Below are 20699 nucleotides of genomic sequence, written 5' to 3' on the forward strand. Positions count from 1 at the left end.
TCCCGCTCCTTCCTCACGACGGCTGCCCGCCGCCACGCTGAGACTTTCATGTTGCAAACATTGCCTTTAAAGTAAGTTGAATGCGTGTCAGGTACGGGCATATCGTCCGATAGTTTAAATGGATTGTTATTGCTAGTCAGTGTGTAACTTGACATATCAATTGAAGCAGCTACTCAGCTAGCCACGAATCAAATAGCTTCCGTTTTTAGACTTTAGCCTCGTAGACTTTCTTTTAGAGATCGAATCGCTGCTCTTGGGATATTTCCTTAGTGTTACACAGGGGCACTGCACAGAAAGAGAGATAGACAGATAGATAGACAGATAGATAGATAGATAGATAGACCGACCGACAAATATATAGATATAAAGATAGATAGGTAGATGGATGGATAGATAGATGGGCGGATAGATAGATAGATAGACCGACCGACAAATATATAGATATAAAGATAGACAGGTAGATGGATGGATGGATAGATAGATAGATAGATAGATTGATTGATGGAAAATAGTCAATATACAATTAACCTAAAAGTAAACAATACGCCTCGGTCACCAATTTGCGCTCTTTTGTGCATTCCAATGCATATATTTACGAGTTGAATGTTAAGGTGGAGCGTTTAAAATGGAGTGCTTTTTGGAAACTTGTTTAAAAGTCCCCCTTCCTCTGTCCCTCCGCCACGCTGGTCTCCATAGAAATGGGCGTGAAGGGTCTTCAGCATTTCATGGAGCATTCCTGTCCAGAGGCCTGTGTGACCGTAAACCTGGCAGAAATGGCTGGGCAACACAGAGCCAAACAACGGCACGGCTGCACAACTGCATCCAACACAACCGGTTGAGTTTATTTCAGCCTCTGCAATTCTGCAATTTCAAACTAAATTATTTGTTGAATTGATCTGACCGGTAGTAGTAATAGTGGGAGTTGTAGTATCCTATCATTGCGTATGGCTTATTCAAAAAATATGCCAATGATCACAAGTAAACAAGAATGGTATGTTGAAAAGATAGAAACTGCATTTCCTGCCAGCCTTCATTTACATTTCAATGTTGTGCCTACAGATCCCACATTAGTGGTGGATGGTATGGCCTGCTTGCGTCACTGGTATTCTTGTAAGGACTGGGTGTGTGGCGGTCAGTGGAATGAGTACATGGGCCTCTTGGAGCGCTGGGTGGAGGCCTTCACCTCTGTGGGCATCAGACTGGTCTTTTTCTTCGATGGGGTGATAGAGGAACAGAAGAGGCGGGAGTGGGTAAGGAAGGACACTTAATCCAGTGTGTTTCAGAAGTACCTCTGTCCAAAAAAATGTGATCCGTTGAAATTAAAACATTTCTACAGTACATGTGTCTCCCCCTAATTCAGCATGCATCATAACTCATCGCACCTCCTCCTGTAGGTGCCATATACATATCCTAAGATCTGGTTACAGCAGCTCCTAGTTATTTACCACTGTTGTTAACTTAAGATTCTACATTACGGTCAAGCCTATCTTAAGTCTTAATTTTAAGATGCTCGTACAACATCCTCTCTCCACAGGTTAAAAGGAGACTCAGAGTCTGTAAAGAAATCTCCAAACTGTTCTGTCAAATCAAGGCACATGGAGGGCAGCCCAGTCGGGAGTATTTCTGTCTTCCTTCTGGCCTGGCATCCTTCACGCCGTTTGGCCTCAGGTTAGCTAGTCTATATGATAATATTCGATGGGTATTCTTCTGATTTTGTATATCTCCCAGACTCATTGATCACACTGCACTGGTCATATTTACATAATTTCCTCTGTTGCCAAGTGGTAGTTTTGTCATTTCTGGTATTGTATGTTATCATCTCTCACCTGGGCATATGTTGTTTCAGGTCCTTGGGCCAGGAGGTATATTGTTCAGTACGAGAGGCAGATTATGAGATTGCTAGCTACGCTCGTCTCCATGGTTGCATGGGCATTCTGGGACAGGACTCGGACTTCATCATCTTTGACAGGTTTCAGAAGTTAATGTCACTGGTATTTCTGTTTTCATTTTTGTTTTAGAGACAAAGTATATGCAAGGTGGTACCACCATGACATTCACATTATGTATTTTTTAATGTCAACTAATACAAAAGATTTAACTTTGTTTTTTTATCTTCTCAAAGTGCCCCCTACCTCTCGGTGTCCAAGCTGTGTCTAGATAGAATGACCACCATCCTCTACAATCGAGAAACAGTCTGCCGATCCCTGGGCTTAACTGTTTCCCAGCTGCCGCTGCTGGCCTGTCTTCTGGGCAACGATGTTGTGTCGGAGGAGCGAATGCAGCGTTTTAGGAGCAATGCGGTGGCAGCATACAGGTCTCTATTGAGCTATAGTTTTATTCTGATGCAATTTTTTGTGGTACCTAAACATAATAAATAAGTTTTCTTTAGTATTTTTACCTCATTAAGATGCACAGAGGTGCCATTTGATGTTCACCCAGCTGGAGTGCAATGTATCAGACATTCTCTATTGAAGTAACAAACAACTATCTTTTAAAATGATCATTTGGTTTTTTTATCCACAACAATAATCCACGTGAAATACCAGTAATAACTAATACATTTAAGCTGTCTCTTTCCCAGGAGAAATCATGGAACCGATAGTGCTTCTATGGGGGAGAAGGTGTTTGCTTTAGCCCACCTCTTGTGTTTTGTGTGGGGCAATGAGTTGGGGAAGGCTGTGCTTATCCCTGAGTCACTGGATCTGCCAGCTCCAGACAGAGAGCTCCTTGAGAGAGGAGTTCGCTCCTACTTACTACCTGGACAAGAAGCTCCTCAGGGCATTGACATCCAAGGCTTCTCTCCTGGCTCTCCCTGTGTGATGGAGGGATATGTTAGTCCTGAAATATTGAAGGTACACCCCGGCTACCAAAATGTAATTCTGCTTTAAATATAATTCCAGAAGTTGGTTTAATATTTTGATTGTTTGTTTCCTCAGGTGTGCAGACAGAAGCACATAATGGCAGAGGACTTCCTGGTTTACAACGTTGTATTTGGGGGAGTGGTTGAATGTAGCAACACTCTGGAGGATGAAGAGGACGCTGAGTTGATGCCTCAGGCCTTGGTTTATAAAGGTTGCAGGCAACGCGTCTATGGACTGCTTCTGCACAAGAACAACAGTAGGGACATTAATGTACAATACATCTCATACATAAGCACATTGCCCATTTATGTTAAAAAAAGAAAAATACAAATAATGCACAACAAGGAACATCAGACAGAATAAAAATAAATAGAATGCCGACAAACTGGCAAGATACGATTAAGATGTAACATACTTCTGCACAAGCATGCAAATACTATGGGCATGACAGAAACACATTGAAGCATGAAGTTATTTTGATAACCCATCATTTGGTAATAAATTGACTTACCTTACAAAAAGTTTTACATGGCTCTTGTGCCTGACAGTGGTGTTGTACTCGACCCGCTTGATTTCTTGTGTTTTCAGACTCTAGTACGGAGATGCCAGCTGTCAAGGAATGGTTTGTCTTTGCTGGAAACCCTCTAAAGGAGCCTGAGATAATCTACCCGGCTCCACCCAGCCTCCCAGGTACTATGTCCACTAGTTTTTTGTATACTTAGATTTTGCGTTTGTTGTATAAAATCCTTGTGTCTGCAGAAATGCTTATTAGGAGAAGGGAAAATGTAATTCTAAGAATAAAGGGCACACTTTGAAGAACTGCTGCAATGCAGATACAACAATGAACAATCAGTCAACATCAAGAACAATCAAATCTGGTCATTTTCTGAGGGATTCTACATTGTTGACAGGCACACTAACATGATCCTCAGTTAATTTATTCAAAAATTAAATCAAAAATTCTAATGAGATGGTTTTCATCCAACAGCAAAGTTGGAACTGTAACTTTTGGAGAACAAAGGAACTCGCTAATCTTCTAGATGGGAAACTCTTTTGGGTGAATTCACAAAGAATGGATTGTGGCCGCTAATAGCACCATGATTTGCTCATCAATTGCGGCCGTTATCTGCGGCGTCTTAGCGTCAAAAGATTTGCTCTAATGATATGACAGCGCAAACACGGCCATTAAGTTTTGCTGCTGAGTGCAATTTGCCCTTGTTTTGCATCTGATCCCCATTATCCACATGGCAAAGTAAATAATCCATGCATTCGTGCGTCACCGGGTGGTACAAATCCATCTAAAATAATAAAAACAATCCTTTTATTTGGAGCGATGGGAAACAGGCAGGCAAAGCATAAATGCCTCATGGAGAGTCAAGATTCAAGATGTTTATTTGTCACATAAATATTCATACAAGCATACATATATTTAGTGAAATTATATATCTCATAACACATTTACTACTCCACTGCTCTACACTTGCCTATTTTACGAAAGATCAGTCTTAAATAAATATAAAACCTATAATTATTGTCGGACAGTAGTTATTTTGATTTAAAGTGTTTCATGAAAATGTATAATTGTAAGGAAATCCTTGGGGGTGCAGCACCGGTGCTCTGCAAAATCCTGATGGGGCTATACACCGGCAAGCCCCCCCCCCCAACGAGGTTTGATCGGGTGTGGAGCGGAGGCACTGAAGCTGCTGCCATTTTTTTATTTTTTTTGTCTGCGCATTTACCACCAGCTCTCTGCAGACGCTAATGATTTCACGCTAACTGTGTGTAGCTATTAGCGCCGGTGTGTGTGAATTGGACGTTTTTTGCAACGAGGTTCATTTGCATAGAGAGGGGCCAATTTTGTGGCAAATGTGTGCATAATACCTAGTTGAAATACACACAAATAGCACTGGAACACAGAGACGCTGTTTGCATGGCCACACAGTTAGGGCTGCATTTCAACTTTTCCCGGTGCTTTGTGAATTACACGGGTGCTTTTTGTGTTATTTGTGCAGGTTTAGCAGCCGCAAAAACCAACGCAATCCTTGTGTGAATTCGCCCCTGTGTCCTAAGGAGCAAATTATGTCACTCATCAGGCCTCCATCCACCAGTGCATTCAATTTTACTGAACAAAATGTTAACTTATTAAATCCGGGGTTATGAATCAACTCCTTGGTTGTCTGTGTCAGAATTGCCCCCAGTGCTGCGCTGTTTATCACTGTGTCGAGAGCACGAGGGTAAATGGCATCGTTGGTGTCCAGTAAGTTAAATATGTTTTCCAGAAATCCTGCGGTGAATTCAGTCAAACGCCACAGTGCTGGACTCCCTCTCTCTATGTGCCCCATGCAGGCAATCAGCCAAGTTTGGAGGCGTTATGGTTTGGCAGCGGTCCTGAAGTGTCTGATCTCCGTCTGGCATCCTTCTTGTCTGTCTTCGACTGCCAGGAGTTCTCTGAGCTGCATGAAACTATTGAAGATTATCTCCTGGCAACGCTCTGTCTGGTCACTTACATAGTTCTTCAGGTAGTGTATTCTTTTTTTTTTTTTTAAAGATATTTTGATAGTTCTGCCTTGCTTGATAACAAGCAATGGATAATGACGGAAGAAAGAACAGAGAGCTGGCAGGGACGGCATGTAACAAAGGTTACGGACCTTGTGATGAACAAAAATCCATATGTACACGTACAGTAAGTAAAGGTTAAAGCACAATCAAAGGTTTTTGCTTCCGGCAATCTATCAAATCTTTTAATTATTTTGTCTTTTTGTCCATTTGAAATGGTGCCTCATTATGAAGCATCTCTAAATTTAATCATATTACATGGACTAATGTTCTCTGTCCCCATGACATATTTTAATTTCGAAATGCAACCACCTCTATATGGACTAGAATGAAGTCTGAGTACTGAATTCGGTATTTGCAACCTCTTTCAGAGAACTATTTCTCAATGTTGTACTTCACATTTTAAATACAATGGTTGATATACATCATAGAAGCCCCCCATTTGATGCCGCCCCTGAAAACAATGGACATCATCCGTCTTAGAATGTAATGTCTCTAATCCAAGACGTACTCTGCTCTTTTGTGCAGATCATGTTTCAAAATAAAGCTGCTGAATGTGTTCGATTAAAGACAATCAAGCCAATACCTGTGTAGCCAGTAAACGGCTGCTTTGTCAACATGTGATGCAAAGCTAAACACCACTTGTTGACAGTCTTTTTCACGTTGTTTTGTCACGGCTGGATCCTCAGTATCCATTGAGTGCCAAGTCTAACCAAGAGAGGCTTGCTCTTCAAGCTTCAATTCATTTAAGTACAATATTTGTCCTTAATTTGAAGGTGTCATTTAATTGCCATTTTAAATGTTGCTCTCTGATATTTAATGGGACTGTTTAGGCCTATTCTTTTATAGCTGTTTAATTGACTTTTCCATCACCTGTTCAACAGCTTGAAAAAGGCTTTTCATCACCAGTTTTCCTCAGTGCATCTGAACTCTGTAATTATTATCTCATAACTTCATCTCCTTGAACTGTAATCAGTCCAGGATCAAATGTCCCCTCTGTAAAAGTTGTTTATAGTCTTTGCTAATAGCGACTTTGGAACCATTGTGTCTTGAAAACTATTATTATTATTATTATTATTATTATTATTATTATTATTATTATAAAACATATATATTTAAAAAACAACAACAACAACATTTATTCTTATTCCAATGTGATTAGAATAACCAAAACATCACACTTCTAGGTTACCTCTGTCTTTGTCAGATATCTCCAGTATTGACAGACAATAATTGCGACAATTGACTTTCCTTGTTGATTTTATACTTAAAGTACATCAAAGTAGAAGTCGAATGGTTAAAGTCAAAACACGTTTGTTGCCAAATTAATTTCTAATCTCCCTTGTTTTTTTTTTGTTTGAAAAACTCAGACCTCTTCGTCAAGTTCTGCGATGGGTGATTTCATCGTGTCTGTTCAGACAGACACATGTGCAATGAGACAGCCAAACCAAATCATGTAAACAGACACAGAATCTGCAGACGGAAATAAAAGATTACAAGACAGGCAGAAAGATCCATTTAAAGAGGCTTTAATCTTATTCAATCTGAAATTGAATAATCATGTAGTCATGAACTTCTGTCTGCCCTTTCTCTCCTGCTCCATTCAAATTCAATTGGCATTACTCCATTCAAATTGCTCCAGGGTTTGTTTGTTTTGTACACACAGCTAGGCAACCTTGTGTCTGACAAGCAGCTTTGTTTCTATCTGTGTTTAACTACAGCGCAGAGAGCAGACAAAACAAACAGACCAACACAGAAAACAGAAAAGTTATAAACAGATTGGGATGTGATTTAAAATTCCTCATCATACACTTTTCCTGTGTGTGTGTGTGTGTGTGTGTGTGTGTGTGTGTGTGTGTGTGTGTGTGTGTGTGTGTGTGTGTGTGTGTGTGTGTGTGTGTGTGTGTGTGTGTGTGAGAGAGTGAGAGTGTGTGTGTGTTTGTTTGCGTGTGTGATTGTATATGTGTGTTTGTGTGTGTGTGTGTGTGTGTGTGTGTTTGTTTGCATGTGATTGTATATGTGTGTGTGTGTTTGTTTGTGTGTGATTGTGTGTGTGTGCGTGTGCGCGCGGGTGTGTCTTACTAGGTTCAACATCTGTCCCTAGAGGACGTGGATGCTTATCTGAGCCAGGCTGTATGCCTAAGACACAAGTCACCCCAGGAGCTGCAGCGTATTAAGGTCAGTCAAGGGGAATTTCAGCATGGCATTAAGTTGTATTCACACCGAGAAATGGAAAAAATAAGAAACCTTGCACACAAGCTTATTTTTTTTTAATAATTCAATGGGAGGCAGCAATAAAAAGTACCCCAAAAGGTTGAAAAAGATCAATCAATCAATCAATGAGATTGAAAAAAGCAAAGATTTCTCTCAGGATATAAAAAATTTGCCAACGTCATCAGCAACACGTGCGACTGGGCTATTTTAGCTTCCTTTTGCTTCAGATGTTGTTTTACACCAGAACCAAATGAAACTGTACTGGCGGCACAAATTCGGAACCAAGGTTCTAAAATATGAGTGTTGAGTGTTTTATTTTATTCTTTATCATTGTTTTTATATATATAACTACTTATATATATTACTACTTTGCCCAGCACAATCTCTGGATTTTGCCTAAAATCATTTCACCACATAGTGTACAGTACAATATGAATGTGACAAATATTTTGAATCTTTAATCTTGGATCTTGAATGTAGTAGAAAGCTTCAATAGTAATTGTTATAGTAGTAGTCGTAATTGTAATCGCTTTTTTGCCAGGTAAAGATGCTATGAAATTATTGTAAATACATGAAACAACACAGTGAACATTGCTTATAGAGTTCTTGGAAATAAATCTCCATAGAAAGCCAATTGTAATTCCAATGAGGGTAAATTAAAATATATATTGACACAGCCCAACATAACGCGTCAAATCATCACTGTCATCTCGTCTGAAACGGCAGTTACAAGTTCAATATACCCTTTTCCTGGTATTTTGGAGATTTTGTTATATTTTCCCCCTTTATTAGCTTTAGAAAAATCAGTCAAGGCTTCTGGTTCTGTAGTCAATTCAAACAACACTTAAACACTGCACGCCTACAGCATGTCCATGAATTGAACATGGCCTATGGGTTCTGTCTTTACTTTCCCACTGTATGCAATTCATACCAAGGTGGCGCAGCAATTTGACTTGCCCTGTTCTAAATAACCTGCTCACACAATGTATACATGAGCTGGCACACTCATTACTTATTAAACTCAGTTATATGAATCACACTTAACTTTACTCAAACTTTGGTCTGGGTGCTGGATCCTCAAGCAATGATGAGGAGATTTTTCAGGAAACATTCAACTACTTAATTATTATTATTATTATTATTATTATTATTATTATTATTATTATTATTATTATATATTAAATATAATAAAATATATTTTTTTATAATAATAATAAATGATTATTTTAGGCTCTAAACGGACAGTTGTCTTGTTACCCGTCCTTGTTGTCCTAAACTGGTTCATAAACCAGTTTAAACTGGTTTATAAATCGTCATTCTGGTTGACAGGGTTTCTGAGCTGTCTCTCCCTGGAAACACTTATTTTGATTTATCTTGGTTTATCCAGCCTTTATTATTATTTATCAGCTCACGTAGTTCTACTGATGTTTGAAACCCACATATACTATTATGTAGTTTAGTTTTGCTGTACATTTCCATTATTTAGTTTACTTAAGTGTAGCTATGTTTTAAGGCATTAAACACTTTAAATGCAGTTTTTGGTTTGTGGTTTCTCCTATTTCGCTGCGGTCCAGAGCTAGGATGTAGCACTAGCCCAAACATTGGCTCTGACTTGTTTTTATCACTTTAGAATCATTTCATGCCTCTTCTTACTTTTGGTGACTTAGAAAGTTATTTATTTATCTTGTCTAATATTGACTAGAGAAACGGCCAAAGATTCTTGTCCCAGTCAAAAGGTTGTATTGTTTCTCAAACCCGTTGAGAATACTGCAGCTCGACTAGTAATCTGCACTTAAAGGAAAAGCCTTATGTGTCATATTTCACCCTCCCATCACCGGCTTCCTGGTGTTTGCCAACCTGCAGCATGTGGCAGGTGCTGCAAAGTGGGTCTTGCCCTTGCAGCTATCTGCATGGATGTCTGCAGAACCCTGTAAGAGCAATAGGAGAAGCAGGAATGCCGTGGAGTGGTGGTGGGGAGGCAGAGGTGCGACGCTGCATCGGCAGAAACAAGGTTTTTATTAGACCTCTCCTCACATTTACTGTTTTGCACGTTGTATAAAAAATAAATCACAGCGTCTAACAGTGGCACTAACTCCACACTCCTTTAAAGGGGCAAGAGACAACTCCTCCTTAGCGTTTCCGAGTGGTATTATTGTTTGGGCCGCTGTCGCAAAGACAGCCGGATCGCTTTATGTTTTCCTCAGAGCGCTCCGTGGAAATGATCACCACCACTTTGGAAATAAGAGAGAAGAAATAAGCACGTTCACATGTAAATTGAAATTGTCACAATTTTAGTTTAATTTTATTTCTTTTGGTCGTGCAATCATAGACATGTATACATAGACGTCGGATTGGCTGTTTTGGCCCGTCGCGGGCCTACTTCAAAGTCACCGCCATATTGGAACGAGCAAGAGTAGACTGTAAACAAATAAAAGTAAAAGGAGCTGGGAGCTGCGATTTTTCTTGGATAAAAAGCACTATAATGTCAAAATTTCTAAACCCATTTCAATGAGTCCTTTTTATATTCAAGGGTTTATGATCTAGGTGGAGTAGATTGCTCCACTGGCTGGCATTTCCACTAATTGTTGACATTGGTCTATTGGTTGTGCTTCCTGTGGCGCACTGCTGTAAATTGATCATTTTCCCGGGAGGACAAAAAATATCCGGCAAAGGCGGTAGTCGTCCCACATTGGCCTCCTTTACGGAAAAGTTCTGTATTAGATCTCTTCCCAAATAGATGACTGTTACGGATATATTACGTGACGCTCCTGCGAGAGGTTTCTAGTATCACGCGAGACGAGGCAACAGAATCAGTCATTTTCAACCTGTCCTACACTCTCTGCCTCTGGGGAAGGAACGTTCTCCACCCGTTCTACCTCTCCTTGTCCGCTCACTCCCTCCGGCTCTGCACTGTGGTGCAGCCGGCGGGCAAGCGGAGCACTTGTGCCGATGTCCCCGCACCGCACCATTAACTGTAAAAGATACGTCTAGGGTCTAAGTGTCATTTTTATGAAGAAAAAGAACAACATTTAAGAATATAAAGACCTGTCTCCGTAGAGACTGGACGTGTTTCAGTTTCTCGTCTTTGCAGCCGAATGCCATGGTTCAAATCAGACTCGCCATTTTTCTGGAGGAAAGACAATTCTTCCTGAAAACAAATAATTTTTAAAAATATTTGTACAAAATTAATATTTGTAGACCCCCAATATTTTTGTTTTATTTAGATTCTGCTCCACCCCTACTTTACAGCAATGTTATTGCTTCCATTACCACACAGTTCCATTCACAGTCCTTTCCCGGCAATTTCCCGGAAATTATAGTAGGTCAAGAGTGTGGAAATTAACACGACGACTTTGACGGAACATTGAGACCAGATCTCTTTCCGACATCATGCCAATCGACAGTAGATTTATGGCTCTCAGTGCAAATAGTAAAGGGGCTATAATGATAAGCAAAAGCAAAAAAGTTGTCTATTGCTCCTTTTACTCCAACTTGCCGAACTGCATACCTCAAGAGTAATCATTTACCCACCTAAACAGCTTAACAATAAACTGAGCACAACCTAACTCAACTCATTTGTCAGGACCTTGATGGAGACAAGGTCTTGGTGCCTTGCTTTAAAGGGGACCTATTATGAAAAACCCATTTTTCAGTGCTTGTGCACATACATTTGGGTCTCTGATGGGCCTACTAACACACAAATAGGGATAGGGCTCCCTATTTCAGAAAACATGTGATTCAACAAGCTGTTCATATTTGCCTCTCCCTCCTACGTCACTTGGAGACTCATTAGAATTAGAACCGCCCCCCATCTGAGTATCTCCACCCACAGCTGGAGCAATATCTTTGCCAGGGCGCCATTTGTTTTGCTCATGTGCCGGACACGCTAGCATTATGTCAAAGCTAGGCAGGGGAACTAATCTGTTGTTGGTTGAACGGACCAGCACAAATCTTTTAAAAGAAAGAGGAATCAATACCAACTGTCCGTGACAAAACTGCTGACCAGGGAAATGTAAGTATTTAGAAAAAAGCTGTGCTGTGTGTTACTTTTTCTGTTTTTGAGGCATACCTGTCTAACCTTCCCATTCTTCCCGGGATTCCCCCCTATTTTACCCTTCTCCCCCGCTGTCTCCCCGTTTAAATATTTTCCCGTAAATCTCCTGTATTTATAACCTTTCTAAAAAAAATAAAGGCTTGGCGGTGCATTGCGCGGTCAGAGCGATCTCTGCTGCTCTGCGCGTTTCTCCAAACAAAAAACAATAAAAACGTGGCTTGGGTGTCGTCTCCCCCCCCACACCCAAGCCACAAACAGTCAAGGAGGGGTGCACGGGGCGTAGCAACTCATTTGCATTTAAAGCGACACACACGGAAACAGCCCCCCGGGAACAGGAGGTGCATCAAGGCATGTTACAATGGTTAGAATGCGTATTCTAAGTGGTATTTTTAGCAAACAACTCTGAAGACATGTTTTGGGGACCTCGGAGTCCTATATTAACTTGCTAAAAAGGAGTATAATATGTGACCTTTAAATAACACAGTCAGCTCTGATTTTGCCCTGGTCTGGAAAACAGCCCTTCCATTTGCTGCCTTGTTGGAAACCCATGTATTTTTACTGCTTAATTACCATACTTACGTAGAGTAATTTGTATTTTTGCCTGTAGCCTGTTTTCTACACGATAATTAGAGCTGGGCGTTGATTTAAATAAGGTCTTTGAGTTCCATCTCAAAGACTTTATTCAAGAAGGATTTCAACTAAGTTACAAGTAAATTAGCTGGGGGAAAGAGGGAATGAACCTTTACTTGTCTGACTCAGCACTTTAGTAGCTGTTAAACACACAGAAGAGCAGATGCACACCAACAAAACAAATGATCCTGCAAGTCACTAGACCTGTGTACTCAGCATGTGTTGCTAAAGGTAAGATAAGGTGCTTAACTCTTGTCGACAGCAGTAGCCTGATCCCACCGACCTCTGATGTGTGTGATAAGAGGTGTTGTGAGATGTGCCAGTGTAGCTGCAACATTCCAACCCATAGGAGTGTGTGTGTGTGTGTGCGTGTGCTTTTGCGTGCGTGTTTGTGTGTGAGAGATGGAGAAAGTGCCGGCAACAGAGCTATTTACACTGAGCCCACTTGACCCCGCTGGACTTAGTATTTCTCTCTCACAGCCTGGCTGCTTTGCTACACTTTGTCTCTGATCTAACATGCTCTGCATCCTTATTATCTGTCAGTCTCCCTATATGTGTGTGTGTGTGTGTGTGTGTGTGTGTGCGTCTGTATTTGTTTACGGGGTCATTGTTTGCTGTAGGTAAAGCTGTGTTTGACTGGGAGCAGGTGGCAAGTGTGGCTGTGTGTGTGTGTGTGTGTGTGTGTGTGTGTGTGTGTGTGTGTGTGTGTGTGTGTGTGTGTGTGTGTGTGTGTGTGTGTGTGTGTGTGTGTGTGTGTGTGTGTGTGTGTGTGTGTGTGTGTGTGTAATCTATCCGCTATGCTATCACTGCTATCTTCCAAGTGACAGGTGAGAGCAGAGGATACAGACTTTGACTTAGAAAGACGGAGAACATCTGCCTGCTGTTATCAACTGCTGTCTTTACAGTTAGCCATTACCCTCCTTCCCTCTCCTATTCACGTTGGCCTCCATTTCCTTTCTTTCCCCTTCCCATCTCCTTTGTTCGCTTTTTGAAGTTTATCGGCATACATCACCTACCACAACCCGTGTGACTGTTTGTGATTGAACGCACGGTTTGTATTACATAAAAGAAAGAAAACCGTGTGTGTTGCAAACAGATAAATAGATATCCAATCTAGCCTCCGTTAAGATTTTATCCAGTGACCAACTGTTAAGGTAGATAGAATGACGAACTGAAAAATGACGTGGCCAAACCTAATGATAAAAGTAATAATGATAGTTGTTCGGGCATGTTGATATGAATGCAGGTGTGAGACTTTTAAAGTCGCTGAACAGTCTTTTTCTTTTGTCTCCTCTCAGCTGCCTTACCTGTCCAGCCGTGCGGTGCAGTTGGGATCTCTGTACGTGCGAGGACTCGGTCACCTGCTCGGGGCCAACTGTGCCAGCGGCTGCCCTCTGTCCATTGACGCCCTGATGCCGTGGAGGAGCTTTGACGGACGGCTATTCCACACCAAATATCTGCTGGCCCACTCTGGGGCCGCACACCCGGAGCTGTTGAGCGGCGATGTGAGTGGCTCAGAAACACTTGTAGTTTTTGATTCTTATCACTAGTAGACCGAGTTAAATATTTATAACTAGTTACCCTTCACAGACTCCATGAATGTGAGTGTAGTGTTTATCGTTTATCTATTTTCCTTCTCCAGTCTTCCTGTACGGATCTGTTCCTCCGTCTCAGGGGGAAAGTTCTAGAAGCCTGCGAGAAGAGGGGCAGATCTCTGCAGTCCAGACCCAGAACCAGCGCACCAGAGGGCTGGCATGAAACCACTTCGGAACACCGACCTAGAAATCTAGCCCACGTTAGTTCCATGCACACAGGTGAGTGTCTGAATAAGAGGTGTTTCAAAATACAGTGTTTTAGTATTTCCCTTTGGAAACTCATTGCCAGGTGGAATTTTCTTTTTTTCTGACCATCTCTAATTTACATTTTTCCAGTTATCTCCTTTAACCCCTTTAAATGAGATAACTGGAAAAATGTAAACTATTATGCTTTTCCTTATTTTCTGTCATATATATTGTTACAATGTGGGATGTTCATATTAGCCGTGGCCAAAATCAAATAATTACATTACATTACATTACATTTAGCAGACGCTTTTATCCAAAGCGACTTACAATCGTTCAAACACTGACGGACGCAGCCATCAGGAGCAATTAGGGGTTAAGTGTCTTGCTCAAGGACACTACAGCATGCTAGCAGGAGGAGCCTGGGATCGAACCAGCAACCTTTAGATCACTAGACCACCAGCTCTACCGCCTGAGCTACCATCCCCAATAATCCCCAATAATGAGGTAAACTAATGACAAAGTATTCGCTCTAAGGCTTCCCACCGCTATGAGTGCTCAGTTTTCAAAGGTTTTTTTCTACTCTCTGCACGAGCTTGACGTCACCGATTTTTTTAATATGGTCATCTGCTCCATCCGATCCGCTGTGCGTTTCTCCAAACAAAACCAATAAAAACTGTATGTTTTTATTGTAGATGTATTTATATTATTTGATTTTGTTTTCCGACGTTTACACGAAACAAAAAATCCCCACGTGCGAGAGTCCCGGTGCGGTCTCCCCCACAAGCTTGGAGCACGGAAACGAAAGTCAGAACGAACTTGAACATTTTCCCTTCTAGATCTAATTTGAGTGAATATTCAGCAGCTGGATTGCTTATTTTTCACCTCAAATTTGACAGACGGATTTGAAAGAAACAGATTTTTGTGGACTGATAAGGTGAAATCAGTGAAAGTTACAGAGTAAATAGAACGAAACCCGGAAGCCATGCTCAGACACCATTGGCTCACATAACTCGTGGACTCAGGAGGGTGGCTCCACCCACTGAAACAGAGCATCAGGAACACAATGGATTTAGAGGTTTGTTAGAATGGCTCTAATGCATAATCTGAGTATTTTTAGCAAAAAAAACTTCAAAAGCATGTTTTGGGGACCTCAGAGACCCACATTAACTTAAAAAGGAGCATTACAGGCCCACTTTAAGCCAAACCGTTTTTCAGGAAAGGCACTGGAATTCCAAAAGTATTGAAATACAATAAATAAATTGATCTGAAAAAATGTGTCTGAACTCATGAAAATCAATGACTCCCAGCAGTGGGTCTTTTTTTCTTGATAAATCCTGGCTTACATTGTGACACAAAGAGGCCTCCAGTGATATCTGTGGAAACAGCTGTTTAAGATATTGGTCTCCAGCATTGATGTGTGGGGTGACGACTATAACATTTTGAATCTCATGCTGTACTTTGACACTATCTTTATCAAAATAGTCGCGATAATACCCAAGGAAGACACACTTTTACGACATAGAAGTGAATATTTTAGCCTGATAGTTTCAGAATGTGTGGTTGTAGTTCGCTGGTGCCCATCACTGAACCACATTACCCAGAGGGCCACACTGTAACCAGCTCCATGTGTGTTATGACCACACACATACCACCAAGCGGGCACGCACGCACACACCCGTGCCTGGCTTCAAGGCCTGCTTTGTCAGTGCAGCAGTAATAGTAGGTTTCTGTTTATAGGCTAGGGGTGCTCTATTTTAAGACACACAACAAGAATAACTGATTACAGACTTCTCTGCATTTCTCCCTCAGCCTCCTTGTGCCTCTTAATATCTCTCTTGTTCCATCCCCTTCTGTTGCTTCTATCATCGCTCTTCGGCCGCCGTCCTCTGCTTTTTGTTTTTATTTATGTTTGTCTTGCCCTTGTTTTTTCCTCCCTCTTTCAACCATTCTTTCCTCTACTCTTTTGGAGTTCGGTGGAATCGTTTAGATGTGAGGAGCAGAGGAGTAAGGGGAAGTGGATGAAGGAAGAAAGGAATGAATATAGAGAGTAACTGTTGAGTACAACATGAACAAGTTAAAGATCTGCTCTTGTGCATTACTTCTAAATTTAATGATCGTTTGTATTATTCACCCGTAAAAGGCTTTGAAACTTACCTAATGCAATTCGTCTGTGCAGTACACATGCAGAAAATGTTGACAAAGGCAGCTGCGATTAATTATTTGTATTTTTATGCTTTTGCCAGGGATCAAGTCATTAACGGCTTGAATCAAACACTCTTTTCAGAGAAATGTCAGCACTAAGTAATTGTTCGTAAAGATTATTATGTATGAAGTAGTTGGTTTAAATATTTAAGCACAAACAGATGCTAAAACAAAGTGTTCTTACTCAACTAATTAGAAAAGATTTTTAGCATTCCATTCCATTCGCCATTCCAAGTGTATTTCGAATTGACTTTGAAGCTCCTTTCCCACTTGCACTGAAAGCCGTAAATCTACTGGAAATGTTCGGTATTGTTGTCATGTGGGAACAGGAACCGGTCCCCATGTTCCATGAAAGTTGTTCCGTAAATTTCCCCACTCTCGACCTAGTATAATTTCCGGCAAATTGCCAGAACGGCTGTGAATGGAAGTATGTGGGAATGGAAGCAGTAACATTGCCGTAAAGTGGAGCCGTAAAGTACAAATTGTATTTACGGATATTTATTCCGTGCAAATATTTGAAAAAATGAGAAACATTTGGAAAAATGGCGAGTCCGATCCGAACCGTGGCGCTTGGCTGTAAAGACGAGAAACTGAAACACATCCAGTCTTTACGGAGACAGGTCTTTATATTCTTACGTTTTATCCTGGCCTTAAACCGGTGGTATTGCCTAGTCTCGCGTGATATTAGACACCTCTCGCACGAGCATTATGTAATGTTTCCGTAACAGTCACATTTTTGGGAACAGATTCAATACAGAACTTTTCCGTAAAGGAGGCCAATATGACTACCTGCCGCCTTAGGCGGATATTTTTTATCCGGCAATGTTATGGATTCCATGTGGGAAAGGGCTTAGGAGATGGGATATTAATATCATGCAATATAGACTAGTCATAACTTAAATTCTTAACTTATTTAAAAAACTGCATTCAGAATTTAGGGCTCTGAACAGGAAAGGTGGAAGGGTTACTCGGGGTGGCACACACTAAGAGGGGGAGACTCACTGGAACCGATCCAGTGCTGCTGCCGCTGAGCAGCTCAGTGATAGTGATACTAATTTCATCTGAAGTGCTGAAGAAGCTGCTCAGGCAGTTTAATTCGTTAACTATTCATTCACTTTTCCAAACCGTGACTTGTCGTGCCAGCGCATGGATATGAAGGTTGATTGCTCGCAAGCTACTTTTCCAGCATTCGGCACACCGCCTCCCCACAGTGCACTGACCCCATTCACAACAACAGCCTTGGGATCAGTAGCGAAGCACAGGTATCTATTCAGCAAGTTTGAATATGTTGCACTTCATGGTAGCCCCCCACACTCTCTTTAGTCTGCGAGGCTGCCTCCGTGTGCTCCTCTCTGCTGTGGTGTAGACATCCCAGACATCCAGATTATTTTCTGTAAATGTCAAACTAAACTGTAGCCGACAGACTCTAACTCTGAGAGTGCTGTGATAGAAAACAGTGTCGTCTTAGGATCCCTAACCTGAACCGATAATTCTCTTTAGACCCGCTGACCCACCAAATCTGTGCGCAGCTCTGAAATGTGACCGTGTGCCATGTTGCTGCGTAGACGCTGGTTTGCGCCGAACTGTCTGCTTTCGGTCCAAGTCAACGTCTGTGGGTCTCATGAGGATGTTTCTGGTTTTATAGATGGAACGTGATACACTCTTTATACTTCAGTGTTTCATTTCTGCCAGACGCAGACACCAATCATTACTACAGAATTGTGGGGAGATGCCGTGTGTGTGTGTGAGTGTCAGAATGTACGCGCGTGTGTGCGTGTGCGCGTGTGCGTGTGTGTGTGTATATTTGTGTTTGTGCGTGTGAGAGTAGCGGTGGCGCTATGTGGTATCGTCAAGGGCTTGGTTTGGTTTTTGTTTGGAGGGAGGCCTGATGTTTAGTCTCCTCAGCAAATATCTCCCCTGCCTGTCTACTCTCGCCATTATACTTCGACAAAACTGAAATGGCTGCCCTCGGATGTTAAATCTACGCGAGGGCTGAAATGAATAAAAACCATTGAGGCGTGTGTTATACGACTTCCTGAAGCCCCGGTGTCACAAGACCTCGTCAGACTAATACAGTAATAAAAGATATATGCGTAGAAAAAGCAAACGTAGATCTCAGGTTCTCACGGGCACCGTACACCACACACTCTGTACCCATGCTTTCGCTTTTCTAAAATTGTAATTATGTGCAATTTCCACCAGATAGCATTGACAAAGTTTATTTTGCCTTAATTCCGTCACACTGACACTTTGGTAGTAGCCTTAACCAGTGTAGACCGTCTGTGCTAATTTCAGTGAAAAATGTGGCTCCCGACTGCTAAGGCTGGCATGACGTGACACCTGACATTCCTGTCCAGATAACTCTGACCAAGCGCCGCCTGTGACACCTGAAGGGTAGTCTCGGCTCTGCTGCGTGAACAGCGTCTATAGGAGAAGACACCGCGAGAACCGAACAAAAAAACAAAAACAAACGCTGTAGCCGGACAAATCCATAGCTTGAGAGGGGGCCAACAAGAAATATCGCCTTACTACTTAATTAGAGGTTATTCTCCTTTTATTTCCCCTTGTAACTGAGGTTCATTTTAAATTGCCTCACGTTGCTTTTTTCTACGGCCGTTGGTAGACTTGTTTCCATGGTACGCTGGAAAACTCAGCGCAGATTAAATTATCTTTTTAAAAAACTGTTGCCCAACTGGTTGCAAATCCACAGGCAGACCGAGAAGCTCAAGTCTGCTGTCTACACTACAGAACAATCAGACCCCGACGGTTGGAATGGCCAAATCTGAGCTGGGATCTGTGGGTCTGATGCGTTGCGGCTATAAATCTAAACATGAGGGCTCCAGAATCATCAAGTCTGACCTTCTATTAACTGATGAAATTAGGGGATATAGCGAGGATGCAATGTAGGGCACACAGTAGTACGAAGTCTACCGTATTCCACTGCGTGCATCTTAGCTCCAACCCTGAGTTTATGTCTCTTTAGGATTTACTTCGGCCGACAGACATGGATGCGGGGAGAGCGACGAGTGGAGAGGAGGCGGGTGGAGGGACGGAGGGATTGTGAGAAGAGACCAAAGTGGTCGAAGCAGAGGCCACGGAGGGAGAGGGGACGGTCCTCGTTTCCATCCCCGCTACAGTGATGAAAGCTTAAGGACATCAAGTCGTCCTCTCGCACAGCGGAGAGGACAAACCGGACGCCCTAGCAGACAGAGATACCAGCTGGCCCCGAGGTGTGTGTTGTCTAGTGTTGCCGAACGTCCCTGATGCTCCGATTTATTCGTCTATCTTACACTCTCTTCCTCGTGTGATTCAGTTTTTGTGTTTTTTGGTAGCTTTCCTGTTCTCTCCTCTGTTCATTTCTGCTCCCATTTCCTTAATTATCCTCTTATCTCCCCTCCAGATGGTCCCAGCCTCCAGGCCCAGGAACTTAGCCCATCTCTGGCAGAGTACTGGGGGGAAAAAAAATAAGAAAGAGGAGAGGATTAGGGGAGAGTCATTGAGAACATGAAAAAAGGGGGAATGTGAGGAATGAAAAGGAGGGTAGGGATGGATAAAGACATGATCAAAAGAGAGGAAGGGTTGAGTTACTTTGAACAAACATTTTAGTGAATTAGCCACTAGGGCTGTTTGTATAAGGGATGCACAGAGTATAGAAATGGCAGGGGGCAGATTAGAGAGATTAGGATTACTTGAATTGCCACTTCACACAAATCGACCTGAAATGTTTCTTTTTCTCCACATGCCACCTGTAGTCCCCACGTGTGCACTTCTTCACAGAGCAAAGTGACGTTGTCACAGAGTCACATGTTTTGAGTGAGTTAGAAATGCGCCTTCACTTAAGTAATGGTCCAAACTTCAGTTCATCATGGATTTTTCGGTTCCTAGAAAATACATCTCAATGATAAGGCTATCAAACCATTATTATTCTTTTATAGATGCTTCTCAAAGGAGAGGCTGAGCATGATCTCCATTAATTAGGGTTTCAGGGTCTGTGGACTCTCCCAGATTGAAAGAGAGGAAATGTGCACATTATTTAGGTGGTGCCGGATTTAATGTATCAAAACACAAATAGAACAGGATGGCCCCTGAACTATATGCTCCAAGTGGGGGATAGATATTTTTTGTTCAAGGAGGTCTGTGTGTGTGTGTGTAGCTCGACAGTTTTTGAGAAGACTGGGTGTGGTGGTGTTTGTGGGGGGAGAGGTCCAAGGGTGGGGCAGGCGACACATCCACACAAGAGCGTACACACAACTGAGAACATTAACCCGCTCTGAATCACAACCAAACAATAAAAGGGGGTCGGGAGAGAAAGGCAGAGAAGGAAGGGCAGAATGGTTATTGTGACAGCAAAAGAGAGCGGGAATAAGAAGGAGCAAAAAAGGAGGAGAGAAACCGAAG

General features: G+C 42.0%; 1 protein-coding gene across 1 annotated transcript; it reads left to right on the forward strand.

Annotated features, from left to right (window-relative positions):
• Positions 1-698: 698 nt before the first annotated feature.
• Positions 699-19779, forward strand: fam120b (family with sequence similarity 120 member B; the record flags this gene model as incomplete). The annotated part of the gene is made up of 14 exons (XM_079997242.1): positions 699-834; positions 1060-1250; positions 1535-1668; positions 1847-1969; positions 2123-2314; positions 2582-2852; positions 2937-3117; positions 3450-3551; positions 5208-5380; positions 7503-7595; positions 13614-13820; positions 13958-14129; positions 19285-19531; positions 19702-19779. The coding sequence occupies 14 exons, from the start codon at positions 699-701 to the stop codon at positions 19730-19732; spliced, it is 2253 nt and encodes a 750-aa protein (XP_079853368.1). The 3' UTR covers positions 19733-19779.
• Between the last annotated feature and the right edge of the window lie 920 nt (positions 19780-20699).

This window comes from Zeus faber, assembly GCF_960531495.2.
Source record: "Zeus faber genome assembly, chromosome: 3".
Lineage (NCBI taxonomy): Eukaryota > Metazoa > Chordata > Actinopteri > Zeiformes > Zeidae > Zeus > Zeus faber.